Raw genomic sequence first — 17,469 nt, forward strand, 5'->3', positions numbered from 1 at the left:
CGAGGGTGCGCCCTGCGGGCAGGCCGAAGACCGCGAATCAACCACACTGCCGCCCGCAGGGCGCACCCTCGACGGAGTCGCCGCCGGAGGCTGCCACATAGCCGCCGGATGGCATATAGCCGCAGCATATAACCGCAGCATATACCCGCAGACTGCACCGCGGCGGCCCGGCCCGGCGATGGCAACAGATGGCGACATGGGCTGGGCGCGGCTCGCCGCGGCCAGAGCTTGTTTATATATTTTTATTCATCAACTACTGACCAAAAAAAAGATTGTAGAATATAAAAGCTTAAGAGATACAAGCATGCGGGTACATTATATAATTCAGAGAGTCATATATAGTATTTTGAAGCACAGAAAGCCAGTACTGATCGATTCGTGAACGGCAGACGCCTTATTTTACAGGTCCTTGCGCGCGGCCGGCCGAAGAAGGCCACTTCCGCCCGGGTATGCGCCGGGCGACTCCCGCCGGCCGCGCGGGGTATGAGACGGCGAGCCGAGAACTGACCTAGGCAGTGGGCTGGTAGGTGCGCTTGACAATGCCGCCGTTGGCAGGCAGGCGCGACATGTGCATGAGGTACTCGTCGACGTTGCGGGCGCACTGGCGGCCCTCCTGGATGCCCCAGACGATGAGGGACTGGCCGCGGCGGCAGTCGCCGGCCGCAAACAGGCCGTCCTCGATCTTGTAGTTGCCGAGCGGGGTCTCGACGTTGCCGCGGCCGTCGCGCTTGACCTCGAGGTTCTGGGCCTCGGGGCCGACGAAGCCCATGGACAGCAGCACGACCTCGGCCGGGAAGAACTCCTCCGAGCCGGGGACCTGGTTCATCTGCCAGGCGCCCGACTCGTTCTTGGTCCACTCGACGCGGACGGTCTTGATGCCCTTGACGTTGCCGTTGTCGTCGCCGACAAACTCCTTGGACATGATGCAGTACTCGCGGGGGTCCTTGCCGTAGTGCGCGGCGACCTCCGAGTGGCCGTAGTCGATGCGGAAGATCCGCGGCCACTGCGGCCAGGGGTTGTCGTTGGCGCGCTTGGCGGGCGGCTGCGGGAGCAGCTCGAAGTTGGTGACGGACTTGGCGCCGTGGCGGACGGACGTGCCGAGGCAGTCGTTGCCGGTGTCGCCGCCGCCGATGACGACCACGTTCTTGCCGTGGAGGAGCTCGTGCACGTCGTCCATGTCGCCGTCGAGCAGCGACTTGGTGTTGTGCTTGAGCAGCTCCATGGCGAACTTGATGTTGTTCAGGCTGCGGTTGGGGATCGGCAGGTCGCGCGCGATGGTCGAGCCCACGGTGAGCACGACGGCGTCGTAGTCCGCGCGCAGCTTCTCGACCGTGACGTCCTCGCCGACGGTGGTGTTGCACACGAACGTCACGCCCGACGCGGCCATCAGGTCCGTCCGGCGCTTGACGATCTTCTTGTCCAGCTTCATGTTCGGAATGCCGTACATCAGCAGGCCGCCGGGCCGGTCCGCGCGCTCAAAGACCGTGACCAGGTGGCCCGCCTTGTTGAGCTGCTCGGCGCAGGCCAGGCCCGCCGGGCCCGAGCCCACCACGGCCACGGTCTTGCCCGTGCGCGTGTGCGGCACCGTCGGCTGCATCCAGCCCATCTCGAAGCCCTTGTCGATGATCGCGGCCTCGACCGACTTGATGCCGACCGGGTCCTCGTTGATGCCGAGCACGCACGCGCCCTCGCACGGCGCGGGGCACACGCGTCCGGTGAACTCCGGGAAGTTGTTGGTCATCAGCAGCCGGTCCAGCGCGTCCTTCCACTGGTTCTTGAACACCAGCTCGTTCCACTTGGGGATCACGTTCGAGATCGGGCAGCCCGAGTCGCTCTGGCAGAACGGCACGCCGCAGTCCATGCAGCGCGCGGTCTGGTACTTGAGCTCCTCCGGCGTCAGCCGCGTCGACAGCTCGGCCCAGTCCTTGGTGCGGACCTTGGGGTTGCGGTACTTCTCGGCCCGGCGCTTGTACTTCATGAAGCCCTTGACCTTGTCGAGCGAGACCGCCTTGCGCTTCTCGGCCGACGCCACGTCCACGACCGCGTCCTCCAGGTCCTGCAGCTTGGGCTCCTCCTTCTTGTCCTCGGCCGGCGCGGGCGCCTCGAGGCCCAGGTGCACCAGCGGCGACTCGAGCTTCTTGGCCTGCTCCATCTTGGCGGCCTCGGCCGCCAGCACCGACTTGTACTCGAGCGGCAGCACCTTGACGAACCGCGGCAGGTACCGGTTGAAGTCGGCCAGGATCCGGTCGGCGATCGACGAGCCGGTGTAGTGCCGGTGGTCCTCGATCAGCCCGCGCAGGAACGCGACCTCCGAGGCCTCCGAGACCTGCGACAGCTCGACGAGCTCCATGTTGACGTGCTCGGCGAACTCCTGGGCCATGTCCAGGACGTACGCGATGCCGCCCGACATGCCGGCCGCGAAGTTGCGGCCGGTGGCGCCGAGGACGACGACGCGGCCGCCGGTCATGTACTCGCAGCCGTGGTCGCCGACGCCCTCGACGACGGCGGTCGCGCCCGAGTTGCGGACGGCGAAGCGCTCGGCGGCGACGCCGCGGAAGAAGCACACGCCGGACGTGGCGCCGTACAGGCACACGTTGCCGATCAGGATGTTCTCCTCGGGCACGAACTGGCTGTCCTTGGGCGGGTACACCATGATGCGGCCGCCCGACAGCGACTTGCCGACGAAGTCGTTCGCGTCGCCCTCCAGCTCGAGCGTGATGCCCGGCGCCAGGAACGCGCCAAACGACTGGCCGGCCGAGCCCTTGACGTTCACGTGGATCGTGTCCGTCGGCAGGCCCTTCTCGCCGTACTTGCGCGACACGCGGTACGACAGCGTCGCGCCGAACGCGCGGTCCGTGTTGACCACCTCGGCCTCGACCTGCGACGGGTAGCCCTTCTCGAGCGTGATCTCGGCCTCGTCGATGAGCTTGTTGTCCAGCCGGTCGTACAGGTGGTGGTCCTGCTTGCGCACGTTGTGCGTCGCCACGCCCGGGCGCAGCGCGTGCGCCGGCGTCAGCAGCGGGCTCAGGTCCAGGTTGCGCGTCTTGTTGTTGCGCAGGTCGTCCCGCACCTTGAGCTTCTCGGCCCGGCCGACCATCTCCTCGATCGTGCGGAAGCCCAGCTTGGCCATGATGCCGCGCAGCTCGTTGGAGATGTAGTAGAAGAAGTTGATGACGTGCTCGGGCGTGCCGGTGAACTTCTTGCGGAGCTCGGGGTCCTGCGTGGCGATGCCGACGGGGCACGTGTTGAGGTGGCACTTGCGCATCATGATGCAGCCCATGGTGATGAGCGGCGTCGTGGCGAAGCCCCACTCCTCGGCGCCGAGCAGGCACGCGATGGCGATGTCGCGGCCGGTGCGCAGCTGGCCGTCGGTCTGGACGACGACACGGCCGCGCAGGTCGTTGAGGACGAGCGTCTGGTGCGCCTCGGCCAGGCCGAGCTCCCACGGCAGACCGGCGTACTTGATGCCGGTCCAGCGGGCGGCACCGGTGCCGCCGTCGTGGCCGGAGACCAGGATGTGGTCGGCCTTGGCCTTGGCCACGCCGGACGCGACGATGCCGACGCCGACCTCGGACACGAGCTTGACCGACACGCGCGAGCGCGGGTTGGCGCACTTCAGGTCGTAGATCAGCTGCTTCAGGTCCTCGATCGAGTAGATGTCGTGGTGCGGCGGCGGCGAGATCAGGCCCACGCCCGGCGTCGAGTGGCGCGTCTTGGCAATCAGCTCGGTCACCTTGTGGCCGGGCAGCTCGCCGCCCTCGCCGGGCTTGGCGCCCTGGGCCATCTTGATCTGCAGCTCGTCCGCGTCGGCCAGGTACGCCGACGTCACGCCGAAGCGGCCGGACGCGACCTGCTTGATCGCCGAGCGCATGGTGTCGCCGTTGGGCATCGTCGCCGACCGCTCCGCGTCCTCGCCGCCCTCGCCCGTGTTGGACTTGCCGCCCAGCCGGTTCATGGCGATGGCCAGCGTCGAGTGCGCCTCCATCGAGATGGAGCCGTACGACATGGCGCCCGTCACGAACCGGCGCACGATCTCGGTCCACGGCTCGACCTGGTCGATCGGCACCGGCGTCGAGTTCTCAAAGTCAAAGTCCAGCAGGCCGCGCAGCGTGCAGTTCTTGATCTGCTCGTACTCGGACTTGGAGTAGGCCTCGTACGACTTGTCGTTCTTGGTGCGGACCGCGTCCTGGATGTTGGCGATCGAGACGGGGTCGTTGATGTGGCTGTCGCCGCCGTCGCGCCAGTGGTACTCGCCGGCCTCGGGCAGCGCCGTGACGTTGAGCGTCTCGCGCGTGGGGTACGCGCGCTCGTGGAACACGATGGCGTCCTGCGCGATCTGCTCAAAGTCGATGCCCTTGATGCGCGACGCCGTGCCGACGAAGCACTTGTCCACGACCGAGTTGTCGATGCCGAGCGCCTCGAAGATCTGGGCGCCCTTGTACGACTGCAGCGTGGAGATGCCCATCTTGGACATGACCTTGAGGATGCCGTTGTCGATCGAGTGGATGTAGTTCTCGACGATCTTCTCGGGCGAGAGCTGCAGACGCAGCAGGCCCTCGTTGTTCATCTTGAGCAGGGTCTCGATGGCCAGGTAGGGGTTGATGGCGTCGGCACCGTAGCCGAGGAGCACACAGATGTGGTGGACCTCGCGGGCCTCGGCGGTCTCGATGGCGATCGCGACCTTGGACCGCAGCTTGGACTTGACCAGGTGGTGGTGCACGGCGCCGCACGCGATCAGCGCCGACACCGGCACGCGGTCGGGGCCGGCCGCGCGGTCCGAGAGCACGATGATCTTGTGGCTGCGGTCGATGGCCTGGATGGCCTGCTCGCAGATGCTGTCGACGGCCTTGGCCAGGCCGGCCGCGCCCTGCTCGCGCGGGTACGTGATGTCGATGGTGCCCACGGTCCAGTCGGGGATGACGGTCTCCATCGAGGCCACGGCCTTGAACTCCTCGTTGGTGAGGATGGGCGAGTGCAGCAGCAGCCGGTTGCACTGCGCCGGGTTCATCTCGAGCATGTTGCCCTGGGGGCCGATGTAGCAGTCCAGCGACATCACGATCGACTCGCGGATGGGGTCGATCGGCGGGTTGGTGACCTGCGCGAACAGCTGGCGGAAGTACTCGTAGATCAGCCGCGGCTGCTCGGCCAGACACGCCAGCGGGCCGTCGTTGCCCATCGAGCCCAGCGCCTCCTTCGAGTCCGAAGCCATCGGCGCCAGCAGAAGCGAGACCTGCTCGAACGAGTAGCCAAAGGCGAGGAGCCGCGGGTCGGCCTGGACCTTGGCCTCGGTGATCTCGGTCGCGAGCGAGAACTCGTTCTCCTGGAGCTTCTCGATGATGTGCGGCAGCGTGATCATGTGGTCGTTGACCCACGTCTTGAAGTCGAACCGCGCCGAGACGTTGTTCTTGAGCTCGCGGTCGTCGACGATGCGGCCCTCGACCGTGTCGACGAGCAGCATCTTGCCGGGCTGCAGCCGGCCCTTCTGGATCACGCGCAGCGGGTCGATCGGGACCGTGCCGACCTCGGACGCGCAGATCATGATGTCGTCGTCCGTGACGTAGAAACGGCACGGCCGCAGGCCGTTGCGGTCCAGGTTGGCGCCGCAGTAGCGCCCGTCCGCGAACGTGAACAGCGCGGGGCCGTCCCACGGCTCCATGATGCACGCCGCCCACTCGTAGAACGCGCGCTTGTGCGGGTCCATCTTGTCGTTGTTCTGCCACGCCTCGGGGACCATCAGCATGACGGCCTCCGGCAGCGACAGCACGCCGTTGATCGTCAGCAGCTCCAGCACGTTGTCGAACGCGGCCGAGTCCGAGCCGCCCTCCTCGATGATCGGCAGCAGCTGCTCGAGCTCGTCGCCGAACAGGTCCGACTTCATCAGGCCCTCGCGCGCCAGCATCCAGTTCTTGTTGCCGCGCAGCGTGTTGATCTCGCCGTTGTGCGCCGCCCACCGCAGCGGCTGCGCGCGGTCCCACGACGGGAACGTGTTGGTCGAGAACCGCGAGTGCACGAGCGCAAAGTGGCCCTCGTAGTCCACGTTCTGCAGGTCGTGGTAGTAGTTGTAGACCTGCACCGGCGACAGCTGGCCCTTGTAGACAATGTTCTTGTTGCTCAGCGAGCAGATGTAGAACCAGTTGTGCAGCCCGATCGAGTGCGTGCTGCGCTTGCGCAGCACGTACAGCTGGCGCTCAAACAGGCCCTCGTCGAACGCGACCGCGCCCGACGGCGCCGTCGTGTCCGCGCCGTAGAAGTCCTTGAGGACCACGAACGGCTGCAGGATCAGCGGCTCGCGCGACAGCGCGGCCGGGCCCAGGATCGACGAGTCGCGCGGCACCGCACGCCAGCCCAGCACCCGCAGGCCGAGCTCGTCCGCGATCTTCTCGAACGTGGCGCGCGACTGCGCCAGCACCTCGGGGTCGTTCTTGAAGAACACGTTGCCGGCAGCATACTTGCCGGCCTCGGGCAGCTTGAAACCCGACGGGATCTCGAACTCCTTGATGAAGAACTTGAACGGCAGCGACGTCATCACACCAGCACCGTCACCGTCGCGCGCGTCCGAGCCGACGGCGCCACGGTGGGTCATGTTGCAAAGCAAGTGGCGGGCTTCGCTAACAATCTTGTGACTGGCCTTTCCCTTGATGTGGCAAGAGAAACCGACACCGCACGCATCCTTCTCGTAGTCGGGGTCGTACAGACCCTGCTTCATCGGCAGGGCTCCGGCCCACGACTTGTTCTCCGGAACATTTTCGTACTTGTAAATGTTAACCTCGTCGGGAATCAACGAACTGGTGGTGTTCAGCAGTTCATTTTCCATTATATCTATAATTCGATCTATCTGTTACGATAACTGCCGTCAGCATTGTTGGCGGGGGGGAGGGCGCTGGGCCGGACGGCTGGACGCTGCCGGGACGACGGTGGGCCCGTCGGCGATAGGCCGCGGCTGCCCGAGACGGCGGCCGGGCCGAGCGGCGGCCCGGCGCCTGCCGCCGCTCGTCTGGTGCCTGCCGCCGCCGCCGCAGGCACATGCCCGCCGGCGTTCGCCGCGGCCCCGTCACACGATGCGCCGCCGTTGGGCCCCTGGCCTTGTCGATCCGCCACCCAACGGTCGCCCCGGCCGGCGCCCCGCTCCGATCAGCGCGCATTACTCACATTTTTGCAACTTTTGTCAAAAGAAATAACCACAAAGCCGAGCTCCGAATTACTTCTTTTCAAAAACGTCTGGTTTTGTTTTCTGTTTATTTCAATTGCCGACCGAAATAAAGAAAAAAAAAATGTCGCAACACAAAAAAAAAACTGCAGTGCTTTTATCGAACCTGGCAAACAAGAGACACTCGAAGGGTTCTCGGGAAAGTGATATATGTGGGTGAAGAAAAAGAAGAAAGAAAGAAGAAGGGAAAACAGCAGAGAAAGAGAAGGTTTTGTACCACTGTTAATTATTAGAATTACGAGATGGATGAGTGGTCGATTAAGACAAACGCAAAAAGTAGGTTTGGAAAAATTTTTTTTTGACGATGGCCGAAAAAAAAATGAAGAGAGAGCGGGCTAGTAAAACTCTAAATCGGTTTGATTGCCTGTTTGTTACAGCATCATGCAGAGTTCGGGACGGGCGCATGGTACATATTCGTGAGGATAGCGGTACTAGTACGGGGGCCAAACCTAAAGAGAGCAATCTTTGAGATAAAGGTGACTAAGCTAGTGGCATGCGATTATGATAGCGGGCGGTGCTGATATGGCTGTGCACGGCTGTGGTGGCCGTGCAGAACGCCACAGCGCGGCCGGACAGCTGGCGGCCGGCGCGGCGCGGTGGCCGCCACGGCGGTGGCACGGCGCGGCGCGGCAGCTGGCCCGACGGTTACGGCGGCGCCGGCCGGCGAGCGCGCGGCCGGCGGCGGGCGGCGGCCGCACGCCGCAGAGGCCTGCTGGCCGCGCGCCGGGGTATGGCCGCGAGCCGATTGGCTGGCGCGGGCGGTGCGTGGCGGTGCACGTGGCTGCGCGCGCTCGGCAGGCCGCGCCCGCGGGCGCACCGCCGCGCACCGCCGCCCGCGCCCGCCCGCACCGCCCCCGCCGCACCGCACCGCCACAGGCACGCGCCGCCCGTCGCCGGCGGCGCCCGCCCGAACGCCGCCGACCGCAGGCTAGGCGTGTGACGTGGCGGCGTGGCGTCGCTGCGCGCCGCCCGATAGGCCGGACGGAATATAGCCAGCACCGGCGCGCGCAGCGCGGCCAGCGGGCCAGCACGATCGGGCAAGGCCCCGCACAGATGGGTCCCGGGGCGTATCGGCCGTCGCTCCGGCCACCGGAGCGCGCGTCGGCACCGCGCGCGCTGCAGGCGGCTGCAGGTCGCCGCCGGCCGCGGGCTCGTGACCGGCCCACCGCGCGCACGCTAGAGCCAAGCTGGCCGCCGTCCTGGGCGAGCCGGTGGAACCGCACGCGCAGGATCCTGTGACGTCCTAGGGACCGGCCTAGTCGGCCCGAATAGGCCACCAGCCGAGACCTGCGCTGCGCGCCGCAACCCGTCGGCGCCCGCGTGAGACTGTTCTCGCCGACCAGCTAGCATCGGGCGGGCGTAGCGGCCGCGGCCGGCGACGCCCGCGCTAGCTGCCCGTGGCTGCCGCGGGCGCCCTCTCACGCCCCGCCGCCGACCGGCGGCCGCCCAAGCCGTTTTGGCCGCTGTGGCTTGCCGGCCGCCGCCCTCGCTTACGGCGCCGGGCAGTGCCACCGGCCGCCGCTGGCGGCCGAGGGCGCTGGCCGGCAGGGGCGACCGCGCGGGCGGCGCGGCTGCTGCGGACGTGCGCTGCTATCGCCAGGCGACGTCTGCCGCCCCGGCGCCGGCGCCGACGAATCAGCGCTCGGCCTTTGCCGACGGCGACCGGCACGGCCGCCGATGGCAGATAGCGCTAGCCGTGTTGGGCTGACAATATGTGACTAGCCGCACGAGGCGGCGCCAGGCCGCATGCGGGCAAGCGTAATGCTGTTCCTACTACGCCGAGACGAGGCGACTGCCGGGGCGCGGGGACAGAAAACTATCGGCCGCTAGCGCCGAGTCACTGGCCGGAACAGCCCTGTCTGCTGGATTTTGATAAAAGAACCGGGAATACGGCCCAGGGCACCGGTATGTCAGCATAACCGCCACGCCGTTTGGCACGCCCAACACGTGCTAGCCAATGCTTATCTCTATCACGTGATAGCCGTTGACGCGTGACTGCTTTCCGGCCTACTATCGTTGACTCATCGCCAGGCATATAGCCACCTTGCCGGCGATCGCCGCCGGCCCTGGCCGCGTCTATCTGGCGCGGTCCGGCCACGCCCGGCGCGTCGGCCGTGCCCGCCCACGGACATGCGCGCCCGCTGCGCGCCAGCCTGCCGATCGGCGCGGCGCGCGCGCCGCGCGCGACGACTGGGATCCGACGGCGGCGCGGCGGCACCGGCGCTGCGCGGCCGCCGGTGTGGCCGTGGCGGCGGCGGTGCGGGCGGTGCGCGGGCGGTGCGGCGGCGCACCGCCACGCGCCGTGGCCGTGCCATCCTCCCGCAGCCCTGACGCACCCGTCGTCCGGCTGACAGCCGCTCTGCGTCGGGCCGCTCGCTGCGGAATAGACTGCCGTATCCGGCACGCGTGCCTGGTACCGTCGGCTGCGGTAGCGGTACGCCCGGGTGTGCGCTGTCGACAGCACGCATGCCGGCGCAGCTTCCCGCAGGCCTTCTCCCGCCGCATGTTGCCGGGCGGGCCCCAGCCACAGTGGCGTCGCCGATTGCACGCCCGGCCACTATCGGCCCCGTAGTCCACTGTCGGCCCTGCCGGCCACTGCCGGCAGCTGCGGCCAGTGGCCCGAGCCCGGCCGTGCGCAGCAGCCACTGCAACCAGCCGTCCACTGGCGCCACACTGTCCCCCAGCCACGTGCGCCACCCGCCGCCGGCCGTCACCGGCCGCCGCGGCCGGCTTGCCGGCCCGCATGCGCGGCAGGTGACCTGCTGATCTAGCTGACCGAGCCGGCAGCCCCGCCGCAATCGCAGGCACCGTCCTGGCAATTGCGTGGCGCCTTGCTCGTCTCGGCCGCCGCCCCAGCGGCCGCTGCAGGCTCTGCGGGCCCGGCCCCGTCGGCCGGCCGTAGCCTGCGGCCAGATAGACCTCGGGCGGTGCTGACTGATGGCCGCTCCCGGCGGCTGTTATCGCCACGTCCCTAGCCGCGTGGCCACGGACTGGCCCGACGTCACCCCGATCTGAGGACGCGCCGCCGAGCGCACGCTACTGGCCCACCAGTAGCTTGCGGGCTAGGCCGCGCCCGCCAGGCGAGCGCCGGCGCCAATGGCGTCGGATGCGTGTCCTCGACCGAGCTAAGGCGCCGCTGGGGCGGAGGCCCAGCGGGGTAGGCGCCTCGGCCGCGCAGACGAACTGCAGGCGGCGCGCACGAACGTGCGGGCGCGCAGCACAGCCGTGCCTGGCGCGCGCAGGCGGCGGCCGTCGGCGCGCGGCGGCGCGTGGCTAGCCCGGCGGGCGTGTATTTCTTGCTATGTACGGTGCTCTACTTGAGCAGGGTCTTGAGCACGGCGACGACGGCGTCGCCGACCTCGGCCGTGGTGGCCGTGCCGTGCAGGTCGCCGGTGCGGAGGTCGTAGCCGCCGATGTCCTTGGCGTCGAGCACCTTGCGCACGGCGTCCTCGACGGCCTGGGCCTCCTCCTTCATGTTGAGCGAGAGCCGCAGCATCATGGCCGCCGACAGGATCGCGGCGATCGGGTTGACCTTGTTCGGGGCCAGGTCCGGGGCCGAGCCGTGGCACGGCTCGTACAGGCCAAACGACTCGTTGCCGTCGGGCAGCGACGCCAGCGAGGCCGACGGCAGCAGGCCGAGCGAGCCGGGGATGACCGAGGCCTCGTCCGAGATGATGTCGCCAAACATGTTGGACGTGAGCACGACGCCGTTGAGCTGCGTGGGCGACTTGATCATGATCATGGCGGCCGAGTCGATCAGCTGGTGCTTGAGCGTCAGCTGCGGGAACTCGTCCTTGATGACGCGCTCGACCGTCTTGCGCCACAGGCGCGACGACGCCAGCACGTTGGCCTTGTCGAGCGACCACACGGGCGCGGGCGGGTTGCTCTGGAGCGCCAGAAAGCCGGCCATGCGCGTGATCCGCTCGATCTCGGGCACGGTGTAGAGCTCCGTGTCCCACGCCGAGCCGTCGCCGGTGTCCTCCTTGCGCTCGCCAAAGTAGATGCCGCCGACGAGCTCGCGGACGACCATGATGTCCGTGCCCTGCACGATCTCCTCCTTGAGCGGGCTGAACTTGACCAGCGACGGCGAGGCAAAGTTGCACGGCCGCAGGTTCGCGTACAGGTTGAGCTCCTTGCGGATCTTGAGCAGACCCTGCTCGGGACGGACCGTGGCCGACGCGCCCCACTTGGGGCCGCCGACGGCGCCCAGCAGGACCGCGTTGGCCTTCTTGGCCGCCTCGAGCGTCGCGTCGGGCAGGGCCTCGCCGGTCGCGTCGATCGCGGCGCCGCCGATCAGGTGCTCCTCGAACGAGATCTGGGACCCGGGCCGCAGCTCGTTGATGGCCTCCAGGACCTTCTTGGCCTCGGCGACGACCTCCTGGCCGACGTGGTCACCGGGCAGCAAAACAACGCTCTTTCCTGGCATCTTTTCTGGTTCTGGCGGTCAGCGCTGCGAGAGACGGCCGGCGCAATTGGCACAATTGCGCGGCGCGGCCGCCCAGGCGGGCCGCCACCGCGGCCCGGTCGGCGCCCACGCCCGCCGACGAGAGGCACTTACAGATTGGTAAGGATCCGGGTGTTGGTGCCTTGTTTTGTAAGAAACAGGGCGCGCTGCGCCAGAAAATTCTGCTGAGGGGGCCGATATCGGCGGCGAGCACGTGAGCTGCCGGACGAGTGGCGCATCACGTGAGACCGTGGCACCAGCGACGCCGCCGTTGTCCGGGCAACGCGTGCGCGCGTTGTCTCGGCAGCGGCCGCAGCCGTTGCCCCGGCAACTGCTGGCCGTAGCCGTTGCCCTGACAACCCTGGCCGCGGCCGTTGCCCTGACAACCCTGACGCGGCACCTCCCTGGCCCGCCGCATCCCGGCCACCCTGGGCCAACACCCCGGTAGCCGATCTCCAAAAGAAGTCTATATTGCTAAGAACAAAGCGCCAGAAACACGTCAACGCCAGCATATTCAAAATGACGCTGAGCGCATGCGTATGATACATGAGATCGTTTATACAGTTAGTTGGCGTCCGTAAGCACCTTCAGGCCGCCCTCGAGCACCTCGAGCCCGAGCCGGAACCGCTCGAGCATCTTGGTGAGCTCGTCCGTGGCCTTGTCCTTGGGCATGCCGTCCATCGTGATCGTGGTCATGTCGAGCTTCGGGATCGCCGGGAACAGGTCGAGGTTGCCCGGCGACGACGCGTTCGAGCCGCCGGTGGCGGCCACCGTCGGCGGCGCGCTCGTTGCCTTCTGTAGGTCTATCGCGGGCGAGTGGTTGGTGTTGATCGACGTCAGCACGCTCGACGACACCGCGGAGACTGGCACTGACGACGGCTGCGACGACGGCGCCTGGCCGCCGGTCACGCTCGCCCAGTAGACTGCCGACGGCGGCGGCGGGATCGGGATCTGCAGGTTCGGCTGCTGACGCATCATCGGCTTGGACGGCGACGCCGGGAACCGCTTCGGCGACGTGGACCGCTTCGGCGACGCTGCCCGGGCGGCTGGCTGCCCGGGCGGCCCGAGGTGGCCTGTTGACGGCGCCGCCGTGGCCGCGTGGGCCATCGGCGTCGACGCCGCGCCGTGCTGCGCCGGGGTTGGCGCCGCAATCGACGGCATCGGCAGCCCGCCGGACGCGTGCGTGACCGGCATCGAGTGCGAGTGCACCAGCGGCGGTGGCTGCGTCTGGATCGGCGACGTGATCTGCTGGACGGCCTGCGGGAGACCGATCTGGCGTGGCAGCGTCTGCGCGGCCGCGTGGCCCGGCGCCGCCGTCGGCGGCGCGCTGTTCATGACGCCCGGAATGTGGAGCGGCGGCAGCTGCGGCAGCTGCGGCAGCTGCGACAGCTGCGGTGCCTGCGCGCCCGGGAACGGCATCGGCGGCACCCCGTTCGTCGGCGACGACGCCGACGACTGCACCACCGACACCGGGGCCGACACCGACGACAGCGGCAGACCGGCCGTGTTGATCGACGGCCGCTGAGGCGCCGTCACCGGCGGTTTGGCCGCGCTCAGGCTCTGCGTCATGGACGGCAGCGGCTGCGCGGACGCCGGCAGCATCAGCGGCATCGGCGGCAGCGCCGCGGTCGGCAACATCGTCGGCGAGCTCGCAGACGAGGCCGACATGGCCACCGCGCCCGGCTGCACCGTCGGCGCAATGATCGGCGAAGTCGTCTGAGCCATAGCGTGCGACTGCTGGGCCGGTGCCGGCGGCGCCGGCGGCAGCGGAGCCGACGCCGGCGCCGGCGGGATGCCGCCCAGGCTCGACGCGGTCGGCACAGCCGACGTCGAGAAGGACGTCGCCAGTATCGGCGCGGTCGGCATCTGGATGGTCAGCCCGGTGCCGCCGGACGGCGCGAGCGGCAGGATCTGCGCGTTCGGCGAGATCGTCGTGATGGACGGCATGGTCGGCATCGACGGCACCTGCGGCACCGAGTGCTGGTGGCTGTACATGTTCAGGGCCGGCGCGCTCGAGTTGGACCGGAACAGTCGCGTGCTCGGCTTGGGGACATGCTCGAGCGGCGTGCTGGCGGTGGTGCTGCTCGAGCTGCTCAGGTTGCTGCTCGACATCGAGCTCGGCGGCTTCGGCGGCGGCAGCACCGGGACCGACGTGTCAAAGTCGTCCAGCGTCGGAATCTCGATCTCCACCGGCGGCGACGGGCTCCGGACCTGCTCCGTCTTGAGCGGCGACGTCGTCTGGAAGATGCTGGGCAGGTGGTCGTGGATCGGCGACGTGACGGTCTCCGCGGCCGGCTGGCTCGAGAAGTACGAGGTCGCGTACGCGCCCTGCGGCGGGTTGTCGGTGTTGGTGAACAGCTGCCGGAGCGGGTGCGGGTTCGTGTCCGGCAGCGGCGCCCGCGACTGTGTAGTCGAGACCGTGTGCTGCGACAGCGGCGTGGCCGCGTGGCCGTTGGTGTGGTGCTGGGGGATGGGCGGCACCGGCGGCAGCTGATCGGCGGCCGACGACGACGGCGACAGAGACGCCGAAAACGACATGTCGGCTGCCGACGGCGACCGCGGCTTCTTGCCGGTCGAGCGCACGGTGTCGTCCGCGGTCGAGCTTGTGCGGCTGATGGTGCCCTGGCGCAGCTGGTAGTTGCCGAGTGCGTCGTCCACGCGGTCGTCGGGGTCGAAGTACGCCGCGGCCTCCTTGCGGCTGGCGCTGACGGCGCGCTGCCGCGACAGGCTCGGCGACCGCGACGTCCGCGACAGCGTGCGCACCTCGTGCTCCATGTCGACGGCCGTCGGCCGGCGGCCGGTCGGCTGCGTGGCCACGTCCGGCTCGCCGTCGCTCCCGGCGGCGTTGCCGATGTCAAAGTCCCAGCCGCCGCCGTCGTCGTCGGCGTCGTCGTCGTCCTCGCTCGTGTGCTGGGCGCCGCGGCCGGGCACAGAGATGCTCTTGCGCACGTTTCCGCGGTTGTGCCACAGCGTGTACCGATCGACCAGCTCCTTGATGGAGCTCGTCGGCAGGTTCTTGGTGAACCGCACGAACTTGGACTTGAGCAGCTCCTCGGCCACCGGCCGCTCGTCCGGCCGCTCGTTCAGGCACAGCGACAGAAACTCCTTGAGTGCGGCCGAGTAGTTGAGGCCCTCCAGCCGCGGCGGCTTGGACCGCGGGATCAGAAACATGGCCCGCATGCCGTCCTGCTCCGAGTACGGCGGCTGGCCGGTGCTCATCTCGTAGACGGTGATGCCCACCGACCAGATGTCGGCCTTGAAGTTGTAGCTGGCGCCCTCGGTGATGACCTCGGGCGCCATCCAGTACGGCGTGCCCGCGATCGTGCTGCGCTTGGGGTGGTTGGCCGAGATCTGGGCGGCGACGCCAAAGTCGCACAGCTGCACGCGGGCGTCGTTCGTCACCAGGATGTTGGCCGCCTTGATGTCTCGGTGGATGACGCCGCAGCGGTGGATGTAGTGGAGCGCCAGCAGCAGCTCTCGCACGATCACCGACGTGAACTTCTCCTCGATCTTGCCCATCGCCAGCTACCTGTCAGCATGTCCGCGGCAGCCACTTACCAGCGTGCGCACGCTACCGCCTGAGCAGTAGTCCATGACGATCCACAGGCGTGCGCCGACGAGGTGCGACCCGTGGTAGCGGATGATGTTCTGGGCGTCGCCCTGGTTGAGCTGCGTCAGCAGCGCGACCTCGCGCTGCACGTCCTTGACCTCATCCTCAGCCGTGTCCAGGTTCAGGACCTTGATGGCCACGACCTTCTTGGTGAGCTTGTTGTATCTGCGCCGTCAGTCTCGATCGTCTGCCTGCGCCGGCGGCAGATCGCACCCACCCTTTGTAAACGATGCCGAAGTTTCCCCGGCCGATGACCTCGTTGAGCGTGTACGCCGGCAGATTGGCGTCGCCCTGCGACCCGTCCGACGGCATTTATCCGGCTGGCCGGCGCGCTGGCGCTGCGAGCGGTGTCTGCGTCTGCTGCGGGACGCCTGCGAAAATTTTGTCGACGCTGGGCCGAGGTGCAGCCGGCCTCGCCCACTCCAAAAAGCTGGTGTCTGACGCTCGATGCGTCCGCAATTCTGCACACGACGGCTGCGCACGCCCACTTGTGTACTGAGAGCAATCCTGCGCCTGGGGGGATGTGGGCGACGTGTTTGGTAGAGGGTTTTGCAGGGTAGCCGGCAGAAACGCTGGGAGAAGTCACGTGCGCTACCGCACCCGGCCATCGCCAGCCGCGGCGGCTGGCGGCACGCGCGCGGCTGGGCGCAAGGGCCGGGACGCCGGGGGAGGCCGCGGAGGCGGCGCCGTTGCCAGGGCAACGGCACCCAGCCGGGTAAGCCGCGGCGGGTGCCGCGCGCCGGGCGGCTCGACCGGCCGGACCGGCTGCGCCTCCGCGGTGAGCCGCACAGCGTGCGGCTCATGTGCCGACCGTCCCGCGCTCTGCCAGCCCCCCGGCGCAGCCGCCGGCAGCTTGTCCGCAACGGGCCGTCGGCGGCGCGCGGCCGGCGCGTTGCCGGGGCAACGCAGGCGGCCGGCTGGCACGGCTGAGACACCGGCACAGCCGCGCCGCGGCAGCCGGCCGGCGCACGTTGCCGGTGGCTGGCCGGCGGCCGGGCGGCGGCCGGAGGCCGTACGTGCGCCACAGCGCTGGGTCGGACACGAGGCGGTCCGGACGCGCTAGGCTCAGCCTCAAGCGAGCGTCAAGCTTCGGTCGCCGTACGGCAGTGGCTGGCGTCGCACTGACGCAATGCGCTAGGTGCGTGTCTCAAATGCACGCGCTACGTCCAGGGCCGATCGCGCTCGGACAGGCTACGGCAGCAGGCGCGGCGCAAGTGAAACGCTAGGGTGCAGGCGGACGCGTCGCTAGCGCTAGCGGGCCCAGCAGACAGGCACAGGCAGACAGCGATCCAGCAGGGCGGATCGTGCATTCAGGAGAAATACAAAACGCGGGTCGTCCGCGGCACTGGTCACTCGTCGTCCGGGCAGTAGTCGTACACGAGCCGCTTGGTCACGCCGCCCTCGGGCAGGCCCGGCGCGCGGAACCAGAGCTTGGAGATGTACATGCGCTGGGGCTTGCCGTCGCCCAGATCAACCATGGCGAAACCAAAGACCTGGTGGCTGTACCACTCGCAGCCCTTCTTCTTGGTGGCATCGCCCTCGGTGTAGGCGTGCACCAGCCCGGCGTCCTCCGGGTTGTCCCAGCCCTCGCCCAGGTAGGGGTGGATGGCGGCCGCGTCGGCCACGGTGATCCAGCCGTTCTGGCCCTTGACGGGCCCAAACACAGGCGAGACCTTCTCGTGGACGGCGTTGTCCAGCACGCGGTTCTCCTCCGACTTGATCCCGCCCGGCAGCAGCTGGGTCGAGACGTAGTACTCGGTCGCGGTGGCGTCGTCGGTGTGGTTGTCCACGAGCAGGCTCACGGGCGAGTACTTGATCGCCGTGCGCGTCGCCCACGACACGTTCTGGGCCTTGAGCACCTCCTCCACGTTGGACGAGATGTCCTTGTTCATCCGGAACTTGGCCTTGATCTGGTGCAGGCTCAGCGTCGGCGGAACAGCTACTGCGGCGGCCATGGTGTCTGTGGTCTGGGGGGTAGGGGCGTCGCTTGTTGCGCCCGGACGAGGAGGGGGCGCCTATTTATCTCGCCGGCGGCCGCCAGCCGAGGCGCCCTGCCGAGCTCGCCCGGAACGGCAGCAGCGTGGGCGTCACCTGGTGCTCGCCTGTCTTTCTCCACATTTCGTTCTACTAAGATTCACATGCTCCCGAGGGCGCGCGTGCAAGTCGAATCCAGCGGCGGCGGCCATGTGCGCGCCCGCACGCACCCGC

The 17,469-nt window shown here is 68.2% G+C and overlaps 5 protein-coding genes across 5 annotated transcripts; all 5 read right to left on the reverse strand.

The window, feature by feature from the left end:
- Positions 1–508: 508 nt before the first annotated feature.
- On the reverse strand, positions 509–6,814 carry V1510DRAFT_402632 (uncharacterized protein; the record flags this gene model as incomplete). The annotated part of the gene is made up of 1 exon (XM_066932116.1): positions 509–6,814. One exon carries the CDS (start codon positions 6,812–6,814, stop codon positions 509–511), a length of 6,306 nt encoding a protein of 2,101 aa, XP_066789286.1.
- Positions 6,815–10,475: 3,661 nt separating this feature from the next.
- On the reverse strand, positions 10,476–11,810 carry V1510DRAFT_377082 (Isopropylmalate dehydrogenase-like domain-containing protein). The gene is made up of 2 exons (XM_066931575.1): positions 11,766–11,810; positions 10,476–11,644 (listed from the first exon to the last, which is right to left on the reverse strand). The coding sequence occupies exon 2, from the start codon at positions 11,631–11,633 to the stop codon at positions 10,521–10,523; it is 1,113 nt and encodes a 370-aa protein (XP_066789287.1). The 5' UTR covers positions 11,634–11,644; positions 11,766–11,810; the 3' UTR covers positions 10,476–10,520.
- A 295-nt stretch (positions 11,811–12,105) lies between these two features.
- V1510DRAFT_415609 (uncharacterized protein) lies at positions 12,106–13,210 on the reverse strand. The gene has a single exon (XM_066933620.1). It carries the CDS (start codon positions 13,068–13,070, stop codon positions 12,216–12,218), a length of 855 nt encoding a protein of 284 aa, XP_066789288.1. The 5' UTR covers positions 13,071–13,210; the 3' UTR covers positions 12,106–12,215.
- Positions 13,211–13,444: 234 nt separating this feature from the next.
- On the reverse strand, positions 13,445–15,850 carry V1510DRAFT_393277 (kinase-like domain-containing protein; the record flags this gene model as incomplete). The annotated part of the gene is made up of 3 exons (XM_066931814.1): positions 15,479–15,850; positions 15,210–15,426; positions 13,445–15,176 (listed from the first exon to the last, which is right to left on the reverse strand). Coding segments are annotated over exons 1-3 (2,043 nt in total), but the record flags the coding sequence as incomplete, so codon positions are not given.
- A 733-nt stretch (positions 15,851–16,583) lies between these two features.
- Positions 16,584–17,417, reverse strand: V1510DRAFT_415613 (uncharacterized protein). The gene has a single exon (XM_066933621.1). The coding sequence runs from the start codon at positions 17,214–17,216 to the stop codon at positions 16,611–16,613; it is 606 nt and encodes a 201-aa protein (XP_066789290.1). The 5' UTR covers positions 17,217–17,417; the 3' UTR covers positions 16,584–16,610.
- Between the last annotated feature and the right edge of the window lie 52 nt (positions 17,418–17,469).

This window comes from Dipodascopsis tothii (assembly GCF_038497935.1).
Source record: "Dipodascopsis tothii strain CBS 759.85 unplaced genomic scaffold V1510scaffold_12, whole genome shotgun sequence".
Classification (NCBI taxonomy): domain Eukaryota; kingdom Fungi; phylum Ascomycota; class Lipomycetes; order Lipomycetales; family Lipomycetaceae; genus Neoaidaea; species Neoaidaea tothii.

Bases quoted from the DNA above. Each gene is read 5' to 3' on its own strand.
- V1510DRAFT_415613 (XM_066933621.1), bottom strand. From the start codon at position 17,216: ATGGCCGCCGCAGTAGCTGTTCCGCCGACGCTGAGCCTGCACCAGATC.
- V1510DRAFT_377082 (XM_066931575.1), bottom strand. From the start codon at position 11,633: ATGCCAGGAAAGAGCGTTGTTTTGCTGCCCGGTGACCACGTCGGCCAG.
- V1510DRAFT_415609 (XM_066933620.1), bottom strand. From the start codon at position 13,070: ATGCCGTTCCCGGGCGCGCAGGCACCGCAGCTGTCGCAGCTGCCGCAG.